The sequence below is a fragment of the Carcharhinus amblyrhynchos genome, chromosome 20 (genome assembly GCF_965287045.1).
Source record: "Carcharhinus amblyrhynchos chromosome 20, sCarAmb.v2.hapA, whole genome shotgun sequence".
Taxonomy (NCBI): Eukaryota; Metazoa; Chordata; class Chondrichthyes; order Carcharhiniformes; family Carcharhinidae; genus Carcharhinus; species Carcharhinus amblyrhynchos.
In genome coordinates, this window is record NC_137343.1 from 6,553,345 (window position 1) to 6,579,061 (window position 25,717).

The 25,717-nt window shown below is 38.8% G+C and overlaps 1 protein-coding gene across 11 annotated transcripts in view; it reads left to right on the top strand.

Moving 5' to 3' along the window:
- The window catches only part of fbrsl1 (fibrosin-like 1), an 884,033-nt gene that overhangs the window by 767,814 nt on the left and 90,502 nt on the right, over positions 1-25,717 (top strand). For all 11 annotated transcript variants that reach the window (XM_080208005.1, XM_080208014.1, XM_080208006.1 and 8 more), the window contains one exon: positions 17,342-17,390. In XM_080208005.1, the coding sequence (XP_080064131.1) occupies positions 17,342-17,390 (49 nt within the window). The remainder of the gene's footprint in view (positions 1-17,341; positions 17,391-25,717) is intronic.

A 25,717-nucleotide genomic window follows, 5' to 3' on the forward strand; every position in this document is an offset into this window, starting at 1 on the left:
CAATTTATTTTAAGTAGTTTTCTCCTACCTGCCACTTTGTAGACCCAAGGATTGAAAGCGCCCCATTAAGCGAAAGATTCCTGTGCACCAGTGCAGTATTAAAATTTATGTATTACTTAAATCTTATTTCTTGAAGAAAGCCAGTATAAGATTTGGAGGCTGAGCTGCTTTTGAAACCATAGTCATGGAATTGGAATGTTTATGTTTTAAAAGACAAAGACTGCATATTGTTGGCTGCCCAAAAACTTTTAATCTGATAAACTCTTGTAGTTAGTCTAACCTTTGGACAGGACCTGTACAAACGGAACAATATCTGTATTATCTTTTTGAGTGCAACATGTTAAGGGACTTAGTTATAACATATTGACATTTATAATGGTTGCTGGTTTTCAACCAGGCAATTGTCTCTCCAGACAGAATTTGTTGAAACATCTTATTAAAGGACAGAAACCCAATATTTAGGCGTTTCTGAGCTAAAGCATACATTTACCTCATTTTATTTTGCAAATGCTCATTAATGCAGACTGAATGTTATGTTGTAGACTGTTTATAGCATTGGGCACTAGTATGCCTTTGCTGTCCCAATACTGGCCAGATCAAAGCCATTGAGGTTGGTAGCAATGTTCAAAAGGTATCCTGTTGTTGGAAAGATGACCTTTTCACAAAATCTACTGTTCTACCAAAGACTCTGGGGTGGGCTTTGTTGCTTTCAACACTGAAGGTCACATCATTGTGCTTTCCTGTCTCACGAGGCCTTGAGAACTGCACAAAAAGCATCCTATTATCCCAGGCTTAAAGCAGTGCCTTCTTCACCGGTGCCTGGCATGATAAGTTAAAACAGTGTTTCCTCTTGATGCAGCATTTACAAGACAAACGTTCTTATCACTCCTGATTAATTCCTGCAGAAACGGAGAAAAACAGATGAAGAGCCTGAGGCGGGTTCCCTGGAGAAGTCATTTGTATGTTGTCACATGCTCCCTTCCATTAGTATGACACCACAATGAAAGTAAAAGCTGTTCTTCATTGTGCACCTTTGCCTCAACGTGTGTTCATCTCAGCCCCCACCCCCATTTTCTTTCTTCATTGGGAGATTAAAATGTGTTTAATATTTTTGGGAGGTTGGGTGTATAAAAGTAATTTTGTGCTTCAGTCCTTTAAACGTTTTCTCCCAATTAATTGAACGTTGGTGTGAACATAAAGTTAAAAGCTTCCTTTGATTTAGTGAGAGAGAAGTGTTTCTTGTTCTTTTGTGGAAAGGTGCAGATGAGACTCTCAAGCAAATTGGTCCTCCTTATTCACAGCTTACGCTGTCTTGTTATCCTACAGCTGCGTTTTGATCTTCTAGTGCCATTGTGGATTAAATTGAGTCGTCTTTTGTTACCTTTAAGTGCAGTAATTAAATCAGCTCTGCATTGGTTATGTATGGTAAATGTCACTTGTATGCCTGCAGGCTTGCTGAAGTTGCCATTTACCAGATGTTTTTTTCCGAGTGTTAATGATGGGAAGAGTGGGATCCAATGTGGCAAAGAGTTTTCATTTTAGGAGCTTTGCACTACCTTTGACCCCATTCTTATGCAGGCTCTTAGATCTCCTTGGTGAATATTGTGCTTTAATGACCAAAACAGGGCCTTTAAAACTTGAAAAATGAAAACAGCATTTTGCAAAAATGGTTATTTTGGTGTACTGAAAAATGTAAATATACCCTGTCTCACCATCCCCCAACCTCAATTTTTTTAAGGCCAATTTCTGACAAACCACGCTTTTTGTCAGGTAAAACAGGTGCTTGATAAGGTGGTTTATGTTGTGTTATCAAGTTGGAACTTTGACTTACTGACTGAAATGTTTCATCTGAATGTTGAAAGAAAATGTTTATTCACTTCGCAACAGAAAGAGCAGAGGATCATGGGGCTAAATGAATAGTACGTTCAAAGGACCAACAAATGTATGGTGGGCTGAATGGCCTCCTCCCACGCAGCACAGTTGTATGAAAAATTGTAACTCTGGCTTTATATCAAGCCAACAGTGAAATAATTAAACCACAAGTTTTATTGCAAGCACCATACATCAGTCATCCTACTGTCATCTGCTTGTGCTGGCGGTCTGTTTGCTTTATGTCTAATTTTGCTCACCTTCCAAGAGGGTTATTATTAATGTATAGAAAAACCCTCTTGCGCTTACAAAGGAAGTCAAGATACAGGGTCTGGGAAAAATGGGCTTCTTCATTAGCTGTGATCTGCTGAGTTTCAGCTCACATTAGGGTAATTAACACAAGTGCAGATTGCTGAACATCTGTGCGTTTAACTCTGTGTCAGACTCTTAAGCTCATAACACATACAGAAGCACAGCACCAAATAGATATTGCCAGCAGTGTCCTTTTCTATCGTTACGCTGTACCCAGGCAGTATTAGCACCGTTCATCAACCCCAGCCCCCAGTCACATTTGTATTCTCTCGCCGGGGTTGGAAGCAAAGTTCGGGCAGTTTATTTTCTAGCTTCTGCCAGTTCTGAATTATGCATGACCAATTTATCATCTCCCCAACTGAAAACTAATTGTGTCCCTAGGATATATTTACTAGAAATTATAGTTTGCCTTGTGAAGTCCCCAGGGCTGCTGGAAGCAGATGATGTGAGGGAAGTTGAACCCTGCAGTACATGCTTGATGTCTCCAGCTAGGGCAGGGACCTTTGATAGATATGCAACTTTTGTGTTTTAATTTGACAGAGATATTTTGCTCGGTAAACATATAAAAATCCTGCCGCAGAGGAAGGAAGGCCTTAATCTGATTAAAAGTGTCTAAAGGCAAATAGAATTGGGAATGTGTCCTAGCTAATAGAAAACCTTGTAGAGTATGTAGATAATTTGTTTATCGGTTGGGTAGTGTTACATCTATGAAATTACTACGCTCCTGGGCAATGGAAAGTGGAGAATGAGAGATGAGGAATAAAATTGTGATGGTCTTGCTTGTAGCTGCGGGGGGACTAAAATAGCGGCTTTTGCTGATAGCATGTTCATATTTGCAGCCAGACAGGCGGCTGCGGATCATCTGCCCTTTCATTATTCGAGAAATGGCACATTAGCAAGCACAGGTTAGCTCATCTATTCACTGATGTTCTGCATGATCAACTGCAGCCTTTACGGCTTTTTAAAATATTAAATACTGATAGCTGACTTGTCTCTGCTGCCTTTGATGCCTCCCATCAATCATGCCAGCTGCAATTTTGCACCAAAGCTCAGTGAAGGCTCATGCTGACCCTGTCTACTTTTGTGCAGCAAAGTGTGGATCCTTCTAATTACAAGCCAGAGCAGCACAGCAGGTGAGCAGGCTTACTGAGCGTCTTAGCCCACACCTGATAAGGCTTTCTAGGAGGAAGAAGTGCTTACGCGCTTAAGCGTGCTCACCGAGATACCTAATTATCTGTAACTCTCAAGTTGTGTAAAAGGAAAAGCTGAAGGGATGAAATAAGGAATGGTTCCCCTGCTGTGACTGTGCAGCTTTTCACAGCTGATTAGATCTGAGCACTGATAAAGCTGTTGAAAGATACCAGGAGGTGGTATGGTTTTCCTGGGGATGCAGAAAAGTAGAGAATGGAAGCAGGGGAGCAGTATCCTAAAGAAACATGGTGAAACATAGTGTGTTGAATCAGCCGTCCTGTGGGGAGAAAATAGAGACAAGATTAACCCATTTACTGTTTCACTTCCCTTCTGGAGACTGGTGTAATGTGATTTCTACAGGGCTAGCCTACGCACGCATTCATCCAGAGCAGGGGAGGACTTCAAATGAAATTCCGTGAAGCTGAATCAAACTGATAACACATTAAAGAAAACAGCATATCCCTTCAGCTTTGGATAAGCTGGTTTGCTTTTCACTGCCAAGCCTTTCATTTTTTTCGTGCTAGCTGTCTGAGCTACAAGGCCAAGACTGAGGGAGACTTGGATTAGCCTCTGTGCAGACAATGCCTGCAGGCTGATAGCCTGGTAAGAACAGCATGAAGCACAAGGCTGTTGGCTTCACTGTGCCTTTTGTGTAGAGGGTTCCTAACAGCAACTTCACGAAATGAAGGCCGTGTATAAATTTTCAATGAAGTCCTTCCTTACCGATTGGAAGTGTTATAATTTTCCAAATTTAATGTTTGCAAAAATTAAAATGAGCAGTTGGCATAACGCTATGGATACAATCCATTGGCCTAATGTTTTTTCTTTCCTGATTAATATTTTGTAAGAAAGTCTGATATAAATATGTATACATTTATGTGTTAATAATGCAAATTAAAGCTTTAGGTTATTGTGGTTAAATGTGATGTAAATTTGGTTAAAATCTTCTTGAATTGTTTCTGTTTCACATACAAGTGTCAAGTATTGACTACATAACTGAAGTAGTACGTGAAACAAAGGGTGAGGTAGCTGCAGCCTAAATGCAGGTTTTCTGTAGTGGAAAAGTTCAAAACATAACTAAGATTGCTTTTAATCATGCTTACGTTAATACACAAATGAGCTTCCAAGTAGAAACCTCTGCTGCAAAGCCATTTCATTACTGCAGCAAGACACAGTGTATGGCATTATTGCAGCTGAACTGTCAGCCCAGTTTGTGCTGGAATTATTTAAGAAAGCCTTTAAGAGATGGCGTTGGAATACTTAGTTCATACTTGTTGCTGCAATAAAGCTATTGGAGCACAATCAACTCTCTGAACTTCAAAGTATCATAGGCAGTCAGATAATCAGACTTCACATCTGACAGGAATTGTCACTAATGTTGGCGGTTTTTTACCATTCAAAAATCTTGCCAGCAAGGATGGATAATCTGAGTATATTTAAGTACACAAGCATCGAGACCATCTCTCCCTTGATCACCAGCTAGTACATGTTTGGCAGTATAATTTCATATTTATGTGAGAGTACTTGCCCAAAATGTTGAGATAAATCCTGCATATTGTGAGGAGTTAATGTAATATTTTAACATTAAAAGGTGAGTCCATTATTTGCAGGACAGTGGTCTGCTGAACTTTAGCCCCTGTTTGAAAGCTAGTTTATTGAGGTTGATTTTTCACATTATAGTGTTTATTTTGAACACACTTGCTTGCTCCCCACCTCCGTCTGCTCTATTTCCATAATTTGTGAACCATGAACCTGTATCAGGTTTGATCTACGAGCACATTAACCAACATCAGCGGGATGTCAGTCTCGTGCTTGCAGAGAAACGGTTTCATGCTTTCCCACACTACTGAATTATTGATTTATATGTCAAGATAAAAAGTATTTTCCCACAGTATTGAAATTACCATTCTAGGCGGGTCACTTGACTAATTGCACAAATTAACCTGTCTAATTGCACTTGTAACTAAGTTTTTGAAGAGATGTGCAAGCTGATACTGGTGCAGATCTGATCTTTTGGCTGCATAGACTACTAATCATGCGAACAGAAGTGTTGTGATAGGGTCTGTTCTTTAGCCAGAGCTGTTTAATGTTCAGTGGTACAAGGTTTGACTTTGTACATTTTTTGCAGTATCATAAAACCACAAGGCACTGAAGTCTGAAGCGCACATAAGCATTTATTTCTTAAAACGTTAAGCATTTACCTGTGAAATTGTGATTCAAATCTGCTATCTCTTCACTGATATCATTTACTGACAATTAAAGGGACAGTAGGTTACATTAATTTATTACCCACATTGATGATTTGTGCAATGTTCAGCACCATTCACACTAACTGAGATATTGAAGCAATCCAAGTCCATATACAGCAAAATCTGGACCATATTCAGGATAGGGCTGGTAACATGGCAAATAATATTTACATGACGCAAGTACCAGGCAAGGCTCATCTTCAGTATGACAGACTTTAACATTCTTTTCTTGACATTCAGTGACATTGCCATTGCTTCCACTATCAACATCCTTGGGGGTGTTTACCATTGACCAGAAACTGAATTGAATCAGTCATATGCATACTGTGGCTACAAGGGCAGGTCAGAGGCTGGGAATTCTACAGCAAGCAATTCTCCTTCTGACTCCCCAAAACCGCCCACCATCTACAAGGCACAAGTCAGGAATGTGATGGAAAACTCTCCACTTATCCGGATGAGTGCGGCTCCAACACTTAACACTTAAGAAACTCAACGCCGTCCAGCTTGTTTGGTAGGCACCCCATTCCCCACCTTCAACATTAATTCATTCCACCATCAGCAGCAACAGTGTGTACCATCTACAAGATTTGATGCAGGAACTCACCAGTGCTCCTTCAGCATTTCCCAAACCTGTGATTTCTACCATCTTGAAGGACAAGAACAGCAGGCATAGGGGAACACCACCTTTCCTCTCCAGGCCACACTCCATCCTGACTGTGATCGTTCCTTCACTGTCATTGGATCAGGATCCTAGCATTCCCTTCCTAACAGCACTGTAGGTTAATCTACACTACATGGATTGCAACAGTTTCAGAAGGTAGCTCACCTTCTCGAGGGCAACAGAGATAGGCAATATATGGTAGCCTAGAATAAATTTTTAAAAATCTACAACCAGATAAATGTTTCGAGGCTTGAGAACCTATCGGGCATTGCTTTGTTGATGTAGCAGGGTTTATGTTAATTATCAGTGAGCAGTTTGTACTTCTTTTCCACAAGAGTTTGCTTTAAATCTGTACAAGTAGCATTGGCAAACCATGCATACTGAAAGATTATCTGCTGACGACTGCTTCTTAATATAGAGAAGCATGAATTTGAACTAGATTAAAAACTTTACCCAATTAAACAGCTGATGATTACTGTAGTGGAAGACGAGAGGGCCACAGAAGAATGCATGAAACCGCTTTGCTGGCCACCCAAATTACAGCAGCTGCTTATTTCCATATCTGGTCTACTCCCTGGTTACAAAACCAGTATAAACCCAATATGTGTATTTCATGAAGCATATATTTTGTATTAAATATCCACTAGATCATGATTTGGTGCCAGTAAAACTGCAGTTGAAGTGGGAAGTGTTAGTGGTAATGTCAACAGCTCAGTGGTCGCATCAAGTTTGCATCATGATGGTACTAAAGTAGCTGGACGTTTGGCTAACTGCTGTATTAGGTTCTGTAATGTAAAGAGAAAGCTTATTCACTTCCATTTCTGTGAGTAGTATGAGCAGGTAGTCACAGTCTACTTCCAGCCTGTATCACTATTGAGTGGAGGAATGCAGAGCTCCACACAAGCATCCCAAAACCATGCCTGGAGTTCTTTTCAGTTGCATCCAACTAGGGATAATTTTCTGATTCTGAAGAACTGATGATATGGTAAGCTGTTTTGCATGAGAAAATAAGGTAGTACAGTGGGTTGTCAAGCCCATATTGGCTGCATGTTGATAGTGGCGCACAGCCCTTTTTCAGATTGTACATCATTATGAAATATGAAGCATTTTTGAATCATTCAGTTAAATTGACAGAGACCAGGTCCTCTGGAAACTGGAACTTGGGTCTCGATCAAAACAGGATAACTGTATTCTTTTAAAAATGTGCTGATGTTGCTTGTAATATTTACCCTGTATCTGGCAAATGTATAAGTGCACCAGATTCCCAAACCTTCCACTGCAGTCACCTGCCTGTGTATGCTGGAGCTAGATGAATGCAATTTCAATAGATTTCTGCAGCGAAAAGTCAAACAGGTTATTTTGAGTTATAGAAAACAAAATTGCAGTGAGATTGTAAGAGAAACAGGCAAATTTGGTAACAATTAGACCAGAAGTGGGAGCCGTTTTGATTGACAAAGTTAAGAAAACAGAACAAAACTTTGATTGAGTTCCTCTTCTTCCGATTTCTTGGATCAGCAATGCTCCAGCAAGAGGTTAGAGGGGGTTTATGTGCTTGGCTTCGAAGTCATCATAGGATAGACAGAAAGAGTCATCACAGCATTTTGCCATGTTTTTTTTCCTTCCACGTGTTAATTGCCTGGCTTCCACTTGAATCTCTCAATGATCGGAATGAAGGCAATGTGGAATTGCAAAGAATGAAAGCCAGCTAGGGAGCATTTAATTCAGTAGTGACCAGATTCAGTATTATTCAGCTTTGCGATACTTAACATCAGGGGTTTGACTCTGCGAGTTATCAACCAAGGCATACTATGGAGTACACAATTCCTGGTCAACAGGAATGGCCAGATGTTTGTTTCATTGAAGGAAGATATGATGCAAAATAAAACTTGGGACAAGCTTTTGTGTCAGTTTGGCATTGAAATGCATTTTCAATGTTTCCACTGAAGATTTAAATTCCTGCTCAGTTTATCTGAGAAGACCTGATAGAGGTCTATAAAATAATGAGGAGTACAGATAAGATAGATAGTCAATATCTTTTCCCAAAGGCAAGGGAGTCTAAAACTTAGAGGGCATAGGTTTAAGATGAGAGGGGAGAGATACAAAACTGTCCATAGGGGCAATTTTTTCACACACAGGATGGTGAGTGTCTGGAACAAGCTGCCAGAGGTAGTGGTAAAGCAGGTACAATTTTGCCTTTTAAAAAGCATTTGGATAGTTACATGGATAAGTTGGACAAAAGAAGGATATGGGCCAAATGCAGGCAATTGGGATTAGCTTAGGGTTTTAAAACAAAGGGTAGCGTGGGCAAGTTGGGCCAAAGGGCCTGTTTCCATGCTGTAAACCTCTATGACTCTATAAGACATCTCCAGTGTTAAAAGGACTTACAATGAGACACTAAAGTCTGGTGTTACTAAGAAAAACAGTGGTAAATATATGAAACCTTATCATCTATTAAATCCAGTATCAAAAACATTGATTAGAATCTTTTACTTTTTGTTTCCTGGAGTGCTGCTTTAACAAAGATTTGCTGTAGATGCTTGTCTTAGGTTGCATGTTCATCAGATAAAATTCAGTTTGGCCAGAGTTTTTTGAATTATCTGCTAAAGTCTGTTTGCAGCTTACCAGAAAAGAAATGTTGTGTTTTAGTACAGACACCCTATCTGAGATAGAAAACCTTATAAGAGCAAAGATTGTTATCAAATTTCTCGGTATAGATGATGCTGCACCTTTGCTTGTTTTGTTAATAAAGAAAATGAGGAGTTTTTGGTGATATATTAGCTTAGATGTTCCTGTGGGTCATTGTTGCTTGGTTCATGAATTTTCTGCACTTCTCAGATACATAATGCATTTCTGTATATATCTATGCATTTCTGAACCACCTTCAGTATTCAAGTGTTAACGCATCTTCAAAAAATGTAGTCGATAATCAAAGTGTAACTGAACTGTGATAAATTCAGAGATTATTCTTCGAGGAATATTTTTCTTCGTGTTTCCAGCGGAAACTAGAATTTTTTTCTGGTTTGCACCATAATTTGGGTGAGAACTGAGTTTGGATGCACCACACCACTGCAGTTTTTACACTCCTCCAACTTCCTTTTGTATTAACAAATCTTTAGCAGCAAAACAATCTGCTTGCTTATTTCTCAGTGATCTGTGTGCAAATGCATGGAAATAGTTCTGTGAAATGTTTTTAATCACTTGGAACAAAGCAGCGCTGCTGATCCTGAAAGTTCATAATTATAATGGGGGTTGGGAGTTAAATTTTAATAATCTAAATAGCCTCTACGGTTGACACAAATGGAAGCTTTGAAAAAGAATATTTTATATTCCACCAACATCTTTGTCACCACTAGTGCAAAGTTTGTCACACCCAGTGCATCCTTAATAATACACTGTTAAAATATGTGCATATTTTTACCTCAAAATCAAACAGTTATCCACCTTATACCTGTTTCTACATCCTTGCAGTAGGATTTTTGACAGTATATCTTTATTATACATTTGTTGATCTTACATGAAGTGTTGCAAAAATGATGATTGCAGAATTGATAAACCTCAAGTACCAGGCAGTAAAGCCTCTCTAAATATCTAGCAGTTGTGGGAGGGCTGAACACAGATCTCTATCTAATTCAGTGGTAACAAAGTCCAGACCTGATTTTCTGCGAAGATTAATTCAATCTGCAATTACATCTTATCTCTATAGTTCATATGGTATTATGCAACTTCTACCATAATATGACACACTCCTAAGTTAAAAGGCCTTTTCATTTTATAAGTTGCTGCTTTCCATCACATTTTGTAACGCTCGGTGGTATGCTGTGGTCTACTTATAAGCCTTTGTCATATTTTTGTGACAAGAATTTTTGTCACATCATTTAAAACCTTATTCACTACTTCGTATGCTATTTGGGAATTTTTTGTGAAATAGAGCCACGTTCACACTGTGATTTTATACTTCTTAAATCAAAGTGACTCGAAATTCAAATGTGTTCCCGTCATGTGGAACGACTATCTTGGATGTCCTGAACCTTCAAATGCCCATTTGTGGAACAAAGTAGCCCAATGTCAGCTTGTTGTTCATAGTGATGATTAGTTATTAACTGGTTCAATTCTTGGATGCTACATCTCATGAAAACCCTTTTCTTTTGGGGAGCTGCCCCTTTTACTTTGTCCTAACTTAACTTGAATTTGTTTATTTAGTTTGACCTTAAAAGAGGACAAAAGACTTGATAAAATTCTCATCCGTACAATAAATTTGGTTCAAAGCATTGGCCAGCATGAATGAGCGTTGGCCTAGTTGGCAGATGCATCATTGCTTTGCTTTCATTTTTGACTGAGGCAAACCTGATTGCATGTGACTTGGACAATGCAATCATATCAGTGTGGTGGTTAGTATGGCTTGCAGTTAGATTCAGTGAAGATAGCCCAGATTTTCACTTCATTCTTAATCAGTTCTCACAGTTTGCTTCTTGAATAATACCTTTCTGTAGTTCCTGTACTATTTGTGATATCAATTTATTATGCTGCACTTATTTAAGTGACATGCTGAGTCATCTCCAATAACTTTCCTACATTCTAATCACTAAACTTATGAAGCATGTTAAAAAGTACACCCTTACTTCCTGTCACGTTTTAGATGTCAAACTTATCAGTCACAGTTACAGGAGCCATATGAAACGTTTGCAGACTTGGGCTAAATCAGAATATGTTAAGGAAGAAGTATTGTTTGACACAAAAGAGTTGGTCAAGCTTTTTCAAAGCCAGTCTCAGGAATTCAGTTTGTGCTAGGAGGCCAATGAGGTGATTCATGAAGGACCATGAGTAAAAGCTATTGATTAGACTTGAAACATGGAGATTTTCAATACTCAATTGAAGGGAGGGATCAAGAGGTGGTTCAACCATTGCACCTTGAGGACTTTCACTGTGAGCACTGAGTCTGTGATTTGGAAACAAAATTGTGCATGTAGACTGGAGGTTTCAAAAGGCTGGATAGGGTTGATGGAGGAGAAGTCTGGAATAAAGGAGTAAGAGTAGAAGGTTTAACCACAGAGAGGTGCACTAACAATTGAATTATGAAAAAGCAGCATAAGTGGAACCTGGTAGCTGCAGCTCCCAGAAGAGGGAAATTTATCAATTGTAAGAGGGGAATTATGGCCACAGTCTGCTGCCAGGTTATACTGACGTTAGTCTGAATCCACATTGGCATGCAGCCAATGCATGAGATGAGCCTTGTTTACACTGGCACAGTATTTTGCAACATGTAGATCAAATGTGTGGCATTTCAGAGGAGATTGGCTTGTGTCTGTTTTGAATCAACCCTCTGAAACACAGGTAAATTATACTTAGATTACAGACATGATGAAATGATGAGTTTTATTCTATAGTGCTGAATGTGTGCCTGCCTATTGCAAAATGTTTGAGTGATGTCATATTGCAAGATTGAGAGAAAAATTACTGGAGTTTATTTGGATCAAGCTAATTAGATGTACTTTTACTTTACAGGTACAGCTAAGGCTAATGTTAATTTGGATTTAACCAATTTGATTTCACAAGCCATGTTAATGCTACAAATTTGATTTGGGTCTTTTTCCAAGATTCTCTTTTTTTTTGCTTCTCCCTCTTTAGTTGTCTGTTCTTTGGCCAGGCAGCTTGACTTGTTTTTCTGTAATCCCTTTATCTTTTTGTTCCTCTTCCCTGCTTTCTATCTCCTTCATCTGCCTTTCACTTCTTTCTTCTCCTTTCTCTCTTGTCCAGATACTGCCTCCAAAGAGTCAGCAGCAGCAGTTTGTAGCGATAAACCACCAGACAGGCATTCACTGATGAATCGGTGCTGCACTGCCCTGATAGGGTGTTAATTTGTAAAGTTAATGGACAGACAGCCATGATAAGCTGCAGCAGCTGCTCTGTAGTAAGAAGAGAGGGGGATGGGATGGATTTGACACCAACTGGCAACAGACTAATATTTTGGTTGTACGCGAAAAATGCTCGTCGTAAAAGTGTTTAATGTGTTTATAACATAAAAGGCAGTGGAACATGTGTTACAATTTGGAACTGGTTCAAGTGTCGGGGGAAGGAGGCGTGTTGGTGATAAAATGTTGCCGTGACTGCAAAATGACATATGTGTATAGAGTGCTGTCTGCTGCCAGCATAATTTTACTCCTCCTTTGCCAAGCCTTCCCTTCTGTGCTGTTACGCTGATATATGCAGGCACCTTGCATGGAAAGAAATCCTAGTTATGACATTGCCAAGAGCCTGTGGCATTTTGTGTGGTTGCCAACTCTGAAGTTTATATGGCAGTTTGGTATCTGAATGGAAATGAGGGAAACCGGATCCTTATATCAACTCTACATTCTAGGAGCATATAAAGGCTCTGAATGAAGTGCTAGAGGTTGGCTGCTAGGGAGAAGCAAAAGTGTATCAGGAGATAAAACATCGACTCCTTGGGGAGCTTTTTAAACTACTGAGACTTCATGCTCAACTCCCTTTGCAAAATAGGTTTCTACAACTGTTTTAGCCAGCATAGCTTGGGGGTTTGTGACCTCGAGAGCTTTAAAAGCCCTTTCCTTAGGGGAGTTTTATGGAGCTCAGAGGAAAGTGATTCATATACCGTAGCTAATGGAGAGAATAGGGAAGAAAAACTCTGCAGCTGATGGCTCTCCAGAGGGAGTCTGTGACTTCAGGCTTAATACGTGGACATGCTTAGAGGTCAAGCTTCCTGCTGTTTGTTGGGCAGGGCTTCCATTTCCGGATGAAAAAGATACTATAGTAAACATTAATGAACATAGCAGCCTCAGTAAACGTGACCCAGTGGGATTGCAACCTGTGGACTAACAGATAAACAAGTTGCCTCCTTCCTCGTAAAGGCAAAAGTATTAATATAAGGCTTGCAGTGTATCTAAATCGTCAGTCCAGAAGAGGCAATCTTTGGCATCAATTTTATGGTGAGGGGTGTTAGGAGGAGATGAAAATTAAAATCTGTAATTTGTCAATCTGTGAAGGTTCAAAGTAATTTGGTACAAACTCTGTATAAGAACATTTTCAGTGTTTCAAGTTAATTCAGTGTTTCTAACTGAATAAGAAAGAAGCAAGGCAATTTTAAGTAGAAGATTTAGACTTCTTGGGGTGGAAAAAGCACTCCAGTTTCTTAAGTATTAATTAGTTTAAGACTGAGCCATTTTAAAAACTCATTCAGCCCCTTAATCTGCTGTCTACCCACATTGAAGAGAGAGAGGGAGGCTTTGCAATTACAAGGGAAGTCTGATTCCTTTGACTATTCAAACTTCGCTTAAATTAAACATGCTATTTTTCCATTAATCGTTATGATCTTTTATTACATGTTTTGAAGGAAACAACAAGTTAAACATTGATACTTACCGCAAAAAGCATTTTGAATTACATACTGTTTATAGTACTTTTTAACCTACTTTATTTTGGTAAAAAATGACTTCTCATCAGAAAAGCCTTACGGGGGTTGACTAGAATTTTAATGTCTCTAATCCTGATTTAACATGCTTGGGAACAATCTGGGAAAGCAATTATGTATTTCGCAGGAGTTTACATTAAAATAGTGTACAGTTAATAGAAATGAATCCAGCGTGTTCAGGAAGGAAATGGTTTTGCCTTTTTAAATTGTACGTACTTTAGAGAATTATATACATTGAGTACTGTATGTTCTTCAGTCTATAGCTATAGACAGAATAATAGTTGGGAACAGCTATCAGTCCCAATGACAAATCATTAAGCCCACCGAAATGAGGCAGCAGCCATAAAATCACTCCCTTATATATTCTGTAGGAGTTGCTCCCTCCTTTAGTTCTACTTCAGCAATGGTTGTTTGTGCCTTGTACACTTCATGCACTTAATGTCTGATGAAATATGCAAAGCAATGCAAAAGGTTGTAATACTGTAACCTTGCTGGCAAACCATGGATGGTAACCATGAAAAGCCATAAATCTTATGAACATTATATGATCCTATGTGCATACACATGCACACACACTTTTTCTATTTTTTTTCCCTAAGGAAAGCTACATTTAGTTGGTAAATTAATTTTAAAAACTGCAGAACCTATCTGCAACTATTGACACGGTTGATCCCAGGAAGGCGGTGTGCTCCCTCCCATTGCCTCTCCACTGTTGCCGGGCCAGTTGGCACTGCTCTCACCTTGTTCCATTCTTACTCATCTAATTATGGCCATTGTTTCATTTGCAATAGCTGCTCTTCCTGACCTTGCACCTTTATCTCTGGTACCTTCCAGGAATCTATCCTTTATCCTCTTCTATTTCTCATCTACATGCTGCCCCTTGGTGTATTGTCCAAAAGCACAGCATTAGTTTTCACATGCATACTGATGACACAAAGCTCTTCCTCACCACATCCTCTCTCAGCCTCTCAAACTCTGTCTCCTGGCTACCAACTCCATCCCTCTCCTGGGCCACAGTCTTGAGACAAAACTAATCTGTCCCCAATCTTGAAGTCATATTTGACCATGAGCTGAGTGTCCAATTTCATATTTTTGTTGTCCCGAGACTGCCTATTCTCACCTCTCTAACATCTATCAACTTCACCCTGTCTCAGTTCATCTGCTGCTGAAACTCTCATTCATTCCACTGCACTACAGGCTGCTCTTCCCTGTTCTGCTCTGTAAACTTAATGTCATCCAAGACTCTGCTACTCAACCGTATTTTACACCAAGTCCTGGTTTACTAGCACTCTGCTGCTTGCTGACCTACATTGCACCTGCTCAAGCACATCTTGATTTTAAAATGATCATTTTTGTTTTCAAAATCCTCCATGATCTCACCCCTCCTTATCTCTGTAATCTCCTTCAGCTCCTCAACTCTTCGAAATGCATGTATTTCACATTCTTCTAATTCGGGCCTTTTGAACATCCCTAATTTTAATCACTGCGCATTTGCCAGCTGTGCCTTCAGTTGCCTAGGCTTTAAGCTCTGGAATACTATCCCTAATGTGGAGGTGCCACTGTTGGACTGGGGTAAGCACAATAAGAAGTTTCACAACACCAGGTTAAAATCCAACAGGTTTATTTGGTAGCGCAAGCTTCCAGTGCTTTACTGCTTCTTCACCTGAAGAAGGAGCAACACTCCGAAAGCTTGTGCTACCAAATAAACTGTTCAACTTTAACCTGGTGTTGTGAGACTTCTTACTATCCCTACCCATGTCTGCCTCTCTCTCTTTAGTAAGACACTCCTTAAAACTTGCCTCTTTTACCAAGTCTTCGTTTATCTGACCTAATATCTGTTTAGTGGATCGGGATGATACTTTGGAGTGGTTTGGAGCATTATTTGTTAAAAATGCTATACAATTTGTCTTTGTAGCAATTAATGCAGTAACAAACACAAAATTAACGCAGCTTCTCAGCTACTAGAACTTAGAACCACAGTAAAAAGGAGATGGTCGATGCAGGCTTGGGGGACCAAAGGGCCTGTTCCTGTACTATAATTTTCTTTGTTTTGTTCTTTGAGGTCATCTCCTGTAAACCTACTAAGCAAGCTGGAATTGTATAATATACTGCCAGATGCTACTGGAAAAGACATAACTCTTCAATCAAGGGTTTGTCACTGCCATTGCTCCCTAATCCATATCAGTGAGGCGTGTTAGCAGTATAGGATCGCTGCCCTTGAACAACCAAGAAATTATCTAACCATTTAACACACTAAAGATACTTTCAAGCCTGTGTTGAGGAAGTGAAAGAAAATTTGATTGATTTCTGGCCTAGAAACTACTCATCATCGCAGTTTTAGTATTAGCTGACTTAGCTGGAAACTTCCAACTAGCAGAAGGACTAGAGTTTTTAGTTGTGTATTCAGGTAGTTTTCTTTATATAGAATTGCTCTGTCAAGAATGCTGATTCTTCTCTCTTATATACCTTAAATGTTCAGGTTGTCAATTGAATGGATTTATACGTATATAAATAACAAGGTAGCTACACAGTCCTAAATTGCCTTTTTAAATGGGAGTCATGGTGTTTACACCTCCTATTAAAATAGACTGTGATGATTAAAAGCCCCAAAGACAAGTTATACTTTATGCCCAAATTAAAGAGCAGCAGCTTTTAATGTCCCGAGCCATTTTAACATACCAGTTAATCCTTTTCCCGACCGCCCCTCATTGGCATTGAGCAAATAATGTGTAGCTGCTTACATTAGCTGGGTTGATTGAGAATCCCGTAACCACAGATGGTTTTCATTGAAAATCAATTTTGAGTACAAAAGGCTTACTGAGCTTGACAAGCCAGGTTTATGACTGGTGGGAAGTCTTGGCATGTGAAACTTGAAGGAAGTTCAATCCCCTTGCGCCAAGGGGAGACTAGATCAAAGTGACGGGGTTAATTGACGAAATGGCACTCTCAAAGTAAGCCAGGTCTGAAGGGATCAAAGAAATTTGCTGGAACTTTGCAGGCTGCTGCATCAATTCTGTCCAAGCGTGCACCATGCACTACACAAGTTATTTTTTCTCTCTGCCTCTCTGTGAAGATTTACATAAATACTTTCTTTGTCATCCACTGTGTCTACCTTCTGCAACTCCTGAGTTTTCAGTCAACAATAACACTTGCAAAATGAATATAAATTGCAAGTTCTGCAGTGCAAAAATCATGGCTTTGTCAGTTTTTTGCATGTGTTTCAAGATCTATGGGTGCTTTCTAGTCAAAAGTCTGTCTACGTTGTTTGAAGAAATATTTGTCCAAGAGCTTGTATTGAACCAGATTCTGTCCCTTTCTGTACCATGTTTTGTCTATACACATGGAATTGTTGTGTAAGAGCATTTTAGTTTCAAGAGCCCTTGAAATGCTGCCTCTTGGTTGTGGGCACAACTGTTTCCTTGCTAAAAATTGGATGGGCAAACTATTCATTTTCCATTTACACCCAAACAAATGGATAATTTTATTGACTTTATGTTCTTTTAAAAAGTGAGTGTGTTGCTAGTGATTTTTTTTGGCCTAAGATGGCAAAACACTTCCCTCTGCTGGTGGTTTTCAAGTAATACGTTGGATATAAATCTCCAATCTTAACATATATCTTCTCCGCTTTTCCCACAGGCATCAGATGTAGGCTCAGAGAAACTCTTCTCACCTGCAGCAAGTAAAGGTATGTTTCTCTTCTCATTCAGGGCAGAATTAAAATTCTTACACTCAAAAATTCAGCAGTTTTTTTATCGTTCTATGAACTGAAGTCTCAGGTTGCCCTAAATTGATGTGTTTCAGATTTAAATCACTGCATTTATTTGAAAAGATGCATAAAATTGACAGTGGGAATTAGTAAATTACCTAATGTGTACTTTCAAAGCTGTTCGAGAGAACCTTACTGTTTGTTGGCCCAGCAAGTGCTTTTCAAATTCTATGCAACTTTATAATCCAGATTTATAAGGACATTACCTGAATCTTAAGGTCAGAATTTCCCTTCCAGATTTTAGCTCATATATAATCTGGCTAAACTTGATATTCCGCATTGTTCAGGTGTTGCACAATATGAGCATTATGGTGCTTTACTGAAAACCTGCTGAAGTAGCTCCTACTTTTTATTAACTCACTCATCTCTTTCTGTCATTTCCCTTGAACTTTGTTGGAATTACACCAAATATTGAAATACTTTGCATGATTTCTCATTAATGTGCCATTTCTTTTGTGAACTGTATTCAGTTTACAATGTGCAGGCTCAGCATGGAGTCTCAGTGGACAAAGTTCCACACTAGATACACACGCTAAATATCTGCCTGTGTAAAATTTTCCACTTGCTACATCTTCTCTGTCCTTAAAGCAAAGTTGCCAACGAATTTACAGTACAAATGGACAAAACAAAATCATACTGGAGTAATACATTGGTGTTTGGACATTGTTTAATGTCTGCTTGCATTTGCAAGATGCATTTTAATTCTTCAGAATTTGAAATGCTCAGATCATCTCTCAGTATATTTGCACAATTAGCTGATCATGTCAGAAGTTTACCATCTGCAGTGCTCAGTAGATACGTATACTATTTGAATTTGAAAGAAATAATGTCAGTGTTATAAAGATCTCTTTTGCAACAAATTTTTAAGATGGTGATTTCAGAAGAAGCTTGCAATTAAAAATGATTAGATAGCTACATTTGGAATCCAATTGTGTAGGTGAGTATGGCTATAAGCAGGCATGGTTTAATTTGGGATCATGTTTACCTTTGGCAGCAATGCCTAAGGTCCTAAGTTCTGAAATTCCCTCAGTAAATCTCTCTGTCTCTTAACCTTTCTCCTTCCTTCTGTGTGTTTCTCTCCTCTTAAGACTGTGTTCCTCTTTGTCCAAACTTTTGGCGCCCTGATCTAATACCTCTTCGTGTGACTCAATGTCAAATTTTGTTTGATTATCTGAAGCACTTTGCGATGTTTTACTACATTAAATGCTATGTAACTTCAAATTGGTGTTTAACTGGTGGTGTTTATAGCTTCTGGTGTTTCAAGAAATCCTTGGTCTGTATTTTACAAGATCAAATTTCTTGTGCTTTTGATTAGAATGCTCTTAAGAACAATAACATTTCTGCTGTAAAATGTTGATAATTAAATTTTAATGAAAATGAGCTGTAGCTTTGTGGTTTGTCTCTTTTGCATGAAATTGCTTGGCTGCAAACATTGGTTTTCAAAGTTAGAGGTTACAAAGCTCCTATGGGACTTTTCATCCTTTCCCCTCCTCTAAATGATCAGTTTTCAAGTAATAGATTCCAGCAGTTACACCCACAGTCAGTCAGTGTAGAACGTAACTGATTGTTCAGTTTCAGTGCATGTTGCATAAACTAAATGCCTTGCAGGAGCATGAAAGGTATTAATAAGAAATGATTTTATGGACAGGCCATTTATTTGAACTGGGACCACTTCTAAAGTGATGAGTGAGGCAGTTTAGTTTACAGCTGGGAACAATTAAGGTGTAAGCTTTTGAAAAGTGCTTCTATTTCACAAATATCTTTTGTCGGTTACATTGTTCTGGCATCTTGTGTCCAACTACTTCTATTCCATCTTCAAATTCCTTTTCCCACTTCCTCTGTTTATTTTCTCTCAGTCTCTTGTGTCTTTACCATCCCTGGGCCAAGCACCATTCCTTTCATAAAAAGGTAGAAATAATGACCTTGGTAAGTATGAGTGAGAAGCAAAAAAAAAGTGATAGGTTAAGAGAAATAGGGTTGGATGAGGTTCAATTGAAGCATAAACAGTGGTGAGACCTGTTGAGTTGAAAAATCTGTTTCTACACAGCAACACACTTGAATAAATCAAGCCTGTTGCAAAAGTGCTTTTGATAAGATTGCTACAAGAGTGACAATGGGTGATGTGCTGTCGCGACTTTTTTGACTTGGTTTCATTTCTCTAGTAACGTACTTGGTTTTGCTTTTATTTCTTTTGATGATTCCATAGAATGTCGCAGCTAAAATCAGTAACTTGCAGTACAGAGGAGGATCTGTGGTGCAGTGTGTTAGTGCGCTAGCCATGCTGCTAATTGCTGCCTCTTCTCAGATTAGCTCTTTGTGTAGTAACCCAGCAGTTACACCTTCTGAGAACATTTATTTGGGATTAAAGTAATAAATATTTGCACTTATAACATGCCTTCTGAGAAATGTCCAAGGACTTAACATGAAATTGAATCACCATTATGTAGGCAAATATGACAACAATTATTACATGGCAAGGTCCCAGAAATGGCCATGAATATAGTGCACAACAGATTTATACAGTAAAGCACATAGTATGTGAAAAGCAACATGCGCCAGAATATATTCCTAATTTTCTCACTTTGTGATAACATCATTGATTTTAGAATTTGGGAGGTTTAAAAAATAAACCTTGCATGACTAGCCAAAGTATGGTTTCTGTCACTTGCAATGCTGCTTTTTAAAAATTAATAAAATGTGGCCTTTTTCCTCTAAACTTTGTTTTCCTCTGCACCCAAAATCAAATTTTCAAATTTTCTACTTGTGCACAAACGGAGTATCGAAGTCTTTGTGAGGGGTCACTGCAGTTTCTTTTGAAAGATTGGTTTTATATCTGTAATGCTAATTATTTAACTAAGTAAATCAAGATTTCTGCTGCTTTTTCTTATGACAATATCTTACTGAACTCTTATTCTCATTATTTCTCTTCTCCTTTACTATTTGCAGTATTTGAATGGTAAATCAGAAAATGATAAAGGAACAAACACGCTCCAAGTGGTTGTGGCGGTTTGACAATGGATTCAGTTATAGGTTTTCAAAGGTGCTGATTTTAGAAGCATCTCCCTGATGCTTAGTTTACTGTGTAATTGTTGTTCCCCTTTAGACATTTTTATATAAATCAGACTAATGTATTTCATTTAAAATGGACATTGTATACCAATTTGGTCACCAGATTTTAAGCTGTGTGGTTTTGCAAACTGTCTCCCTTTTAATTCAGATAATGGTGCTGAGCTTTTGCTGTTTTTGCTCTTAACAAGAGGAAACATACTATTGTTGAAAGGTTTATGATGAAAATGAATCGCTTGTATATCATTAACATCTAGCGCATAAATTTGGCGTAGCCCTTCTTGGCTCTGCTATGGTCAAAATGGGAGCTTTCAGACAGCTGATTGATAAGCAAAAACTAGAGTCTTGACCCAGAGTAGGACCAGGTTTGCATTTGTTGATAAAGCTGTTTTTTTATCTTGGTTGGGTTAACGCATTTCAGAATCTTTTAGACTCACGCTGCATCTCTGTTCAAGTCATTGTATAATAGCCTACTGTTTAAAGATCCTGATTTTTGTTATGAAAACCAGTCGTAAAACATACTGCCGGTTTAATTATTTTGGAAGGATCTTCAAGGCCTTGTGGGTTCTGGTTGGTTTTACTCTTCCTGCTCTGTTAACAGAATGTGCTGGCTTGTCATGTTGCTGGCATGAATGTAGACCACCAGAGGGTATTTTCTTTTTGTCCCATAACCCAACCTCTGTTATTCTCCTTGGGGACACTTCTAAACCTTTTCAACTCATGAAATATGTAGCCTGAAGGGAGAAATGGTCAGGCTTCATCATAATCACGAGAGCTTTCTGTAGGAAACTGTAGAGAATCAGTTAAAAGAAAAGGATGTTGACCCATAAGCAAAACTGTGTCCATTATGGAAACATTTTACCCCCTGGCAGTGGACGAGTTTACTGTTGTTAAATCAACTGTTTCATTCAGATTTTTTCAGTTTGACTATTTGATCTAGGAATAGATGGCACGTTGAACTAAATATCACGTTTAGTTGTTTCCAAAAATCGGATGTTTTGGACACAAAGCAAAGCTACATTGGTTCAATAAGTTAATTATTTCAAAATACTAATGCAAGTTGGTTTAGTTAAAAGGGTTAAACCTTTTAACAAAACCTTTGTCTAGCTTGAGCACGCAAGTTGTTTTTGTGAATAGTGCCTCACAGCTATGATTAATTTTGACCCACAGTATTAAGTGCATTTTCAGAAAGTGTATTGAATTGAATGTTTACTGTATCAACTGGAGTAGACCTGGGAAGCTTAGAGGATTATGATGCTTAAACACAGATGGCATTTTAAGCCATTCTTAATTGTTTCCATTAAACCTACCAACCCAATGTGTTCTGCTCATTCCCTGAATGAATCCAGCAGACATGACCTTCTATATTTTCTCCATTTTGATGGTGCATTTAACCCATGTCAGTATTTTAAAATCACTTAAAATGTTCACTTTGCGAAGATATTTGTACGGTGATTTATTTCTAAGAATAATGAGAGCAAAGATTTCACAAAAGAAATGCTTTTGTTTCACCCGCTGTCGAGTAAGGAGACAAAAGGACATTTGAGGCCTCAATCTATGCTTTACCATTCCTTCTTGTCACTGTGCTGCCAAAATGGTTACATAATTAGTAAACCAAAGCTACGATATTTTTAGTTCAAGGTCAAAGTGATGTCAATGGGTTAAATGTGGAGTTTTTTTTGTCAATTTAATACAAATCAGAAATAAACTAAGTAAATGATAAATAAGCTGAATGCATTTTAGCAGCAACTGCTCAGTGTATAATCAAGGACTCAACAGCCATTCATCAGTGCTGACTGTGTTGAAATATATAGGCAATGTGTGTACAGTATACTTAATGCAGCAGGGAGGAACTGAAGCCATTTACCTTTGGTGTAGAGAAAGTTAGGGTGGGGGTGAGAGTGAAATAAAAGTGGCCATGGTGGGTCAGGTGTGCAGATGTAATGATAGGGTGCGCCGGCTGAGCTGTGCGGCATTGCTTGTTCCCACTTGTGCTCATGTTTTTTGTATTTATACATCTGTAATAATTGCTTTAAAATATTCCCAAGCCTGTCTGGAACAATGTCAACAGAAATTGAGTGCTCCAGAGGGAAATGGGTTGATAGATTTGTAAGCGAGCATTCAGTTTCTTCCACCACCTCTTGGCAGTGCATGTAATTTGTTGATGTGTTCATTCAGGTATTTTGTGTGGGTGCCTGGGGAATTAGGCATGTTGAAACTGTCAACCAGAGAAGCGAATGAAATTGGATGAACTATTTGAAAAGTAGCAGAAGCTTGAAGATTAGAAGTATAGTTTTAATTTCAAACAAAATGAATACTGACCAGATTAATTATTGATGTTTGGAAAGATGACATCACATCTATCAATGTAATGCACAAAGCGACAATCCATGATTCTATGTAAAGAGCGTTGTCTTGTAGGTATACGAACACGAGCAGCAGTAGGTTGCTTGGCCCTTTGAGCCTGCTCAGCCATTCACTGAAAGTGTGGCTGACCTTCTACCTTAACTTCACCTTCCTATCCTATACCATATCCCTTGATTCCTGTGCTTCAAAATACTTAGACTTAGGCAACCTGCGGCAAGCACCTCAAAGTAGTTGAGAACGACCACCAGCAGTTCCTTTGCAAAATCATCCTAATCTGGTGGCAGAAAAGATGGTTAAACAGCAATGTCCTCTCCCAAGCCAACTTATCCACCATTGAGTATGAATCAGACAACCCCAGTTCAGTTAGGCAGGATATATCTTCATGTGCCAGACTCCAGAAGCAATTATTTTAATCAGATCTTGGTTGTGGCAGTCTTTCAGTTCCCAAGAGACAGGCTAAGAGAGAAGGGAAGAATCCTCTTAGTATCCAAAATCCTCTGCCATAAATAGTTCATGATGTAGAGATGCCGGCGTTGGACTGGGGTAAACACAGTAAGAAGTCTCACAACATCAGGTTAAAGTCCAACCAGTTTATTTGACGGTAATCCCACAAGCTTTCGGAAACGGTGTTCCTTCGTCAGGTGTGTGGAAGGTTCTGATCAGAGAAGGGCATACATATAAAGTCACACACAGTATACAGAATAATGGTTAGAATGCAAGTCTTTACAGCTAACCTGCTATTCAAGTCTTAAAGATGCAGACAATGCGACCACAGGCATTCGGTCTCTGATCTTCAGGTAAGCATTCTCCAAGGCAGCCTTCATGATACACGTCAGCGCAGAGTCGCTGAGCACAGACTGATTGCCAAGTTCTGCACACGTGAGGACGGCCTCAGCTGGGATCTGGGGTTCATGTCGCACTATCTATAACCCCCATGACATGCCTGGGCTTGTAAAATCTCACTTACTGTCCTGTTGGGAGACAATACACATCTCTTTAACCTATGCTAATGCTGTCTTCACTCACATTGTCTGCATCTTTAAGACTTGAATAGCAGGTTAGCTGTGAAAACTTGCATTCTCATCAATATTCTGTAAACTGTGTGTGACTTTGTATGCTCTTCTCTGATCAGAACCTTCCACACACCTGATGAAGGAACACCGTTTCCGAAAGCTTGTGGGAATACCATCAAATAAACTGGTTGGACTTTAATCTGGTGTTGTGAGACTTCTTACTGTAAATAGGTTCAGCAGTAGAGAATTCCAAAGATTTGCAACTCTGAATGAAGTAATTTCTCAAATCAAGTTTTAAATAGCCAACCTCTTGTTCTAAGAAGACAACCCCTATTGTTTGACTTCCCAGCTAGGGGCAACATCCTTTCAGCATCTATCCCATTAATCCCTTTAAGAATTTTATTTGCTCCAATGAGATCACCTCTCATCCTTCAAAATCCCAGGGAATACAATCCCAATCAATTTGATCTCTCCTCTGAGGACAACCTCCTCATTCCAACAGTCGGTCTAGTGAATGTTTATTGTACTCAATCCAAGTCAAATATTATCTTCCTTAGTTAATGAGACCAAAACTATGTACAATAATTCTGGCATGGTCTCACCAAGGCCCATACTATTTTAGTAAGACTTCTTTACGCTGAGCCTTTATCACAAAGGGTTGGCGTACAACTTAAAATTTGCTTTCCTAATTCTTGTTAAATCTGCATGTTCATTTTGGTGATTTACGTACAAGGACATCCAGGCTCTTCTGAACACCAACATTTCCCAGTCTCTCATCACTTAAAAATGTATTGAATATGACTAGAAACTGCCAACTCCAATCCATCAATAGGCAATTGTGCCATGTGATTTAGCACAGATAAGTCATATATTCCCAAGTTCAGCTTCTGACTTGTGTTGAGTTTATAGATCTCAGTACTCCTGGAGTAGTTATCCCTACAAGAAGACACACATGTGTGGACTTTGGATGAAGAAAATGTAGGTTGTGGTTTTATATCCTTCACAGGTGAGTGGTCTTCTGAAATTCTTAATCAGAGTTCTCACACAGTGAAGCTGTGTTGGGTGGCAGGAACTAAACCACAGTGACAGTCAGTGCCCTCAGTCGAGGTGGAGGAGAAAGCTGCAAATGCACTCCATGCTTAAAGGGTTAAACTTGTTGGAAACTCCTTGCTGAATTTTAATTTCAAACAGTCAACAAATTGTCTATCACCAGTGACTTTTTGTGAATTTAAATTTTCAGATGCATGTGTTGGGGAAGGTAGTTCCTGATTGTCAGTAAACCATCTGGAGGAAAAGAGTGATAGTCTATAAATTATTAAATGTAAACACTGAACACTTGATCAGCCATCTATATAAGAAATTACTGAAACTTGATTTCATCCAGTTAGGGAGTTGAATATTTTCTGATGTGGTGTCGTAACAAGTGTTTGATGTGACCACATATATCACAGTGCCAGAGGTGTTTAGTTTAATTTTTTGAAACTTAATGTTGTTAGGTCTTTCATTTTAATGGAAGGTGTTGGCTGAATTTTAATGGAAGGTGTTGGCTGAATTTTTAAGATGATTTATGTTCCTTGATGCAAACTATTTAAATTATAAACAATACAAAATTGCTCATACAACACTAAACATACTATATAAATGTAATAAGTTGTCCTAAGATACTTTGCATTAAGTATAATGGAGCAAGCTTTGCCACTGAACTACAAAGGCAATATTGCACCCAAAATAAGAAATTAGGCCAAATAACCAAAGCATTGGAATTGAAGGAGTGTCTTAAAGGAGAGTGTCTGTCAGTGG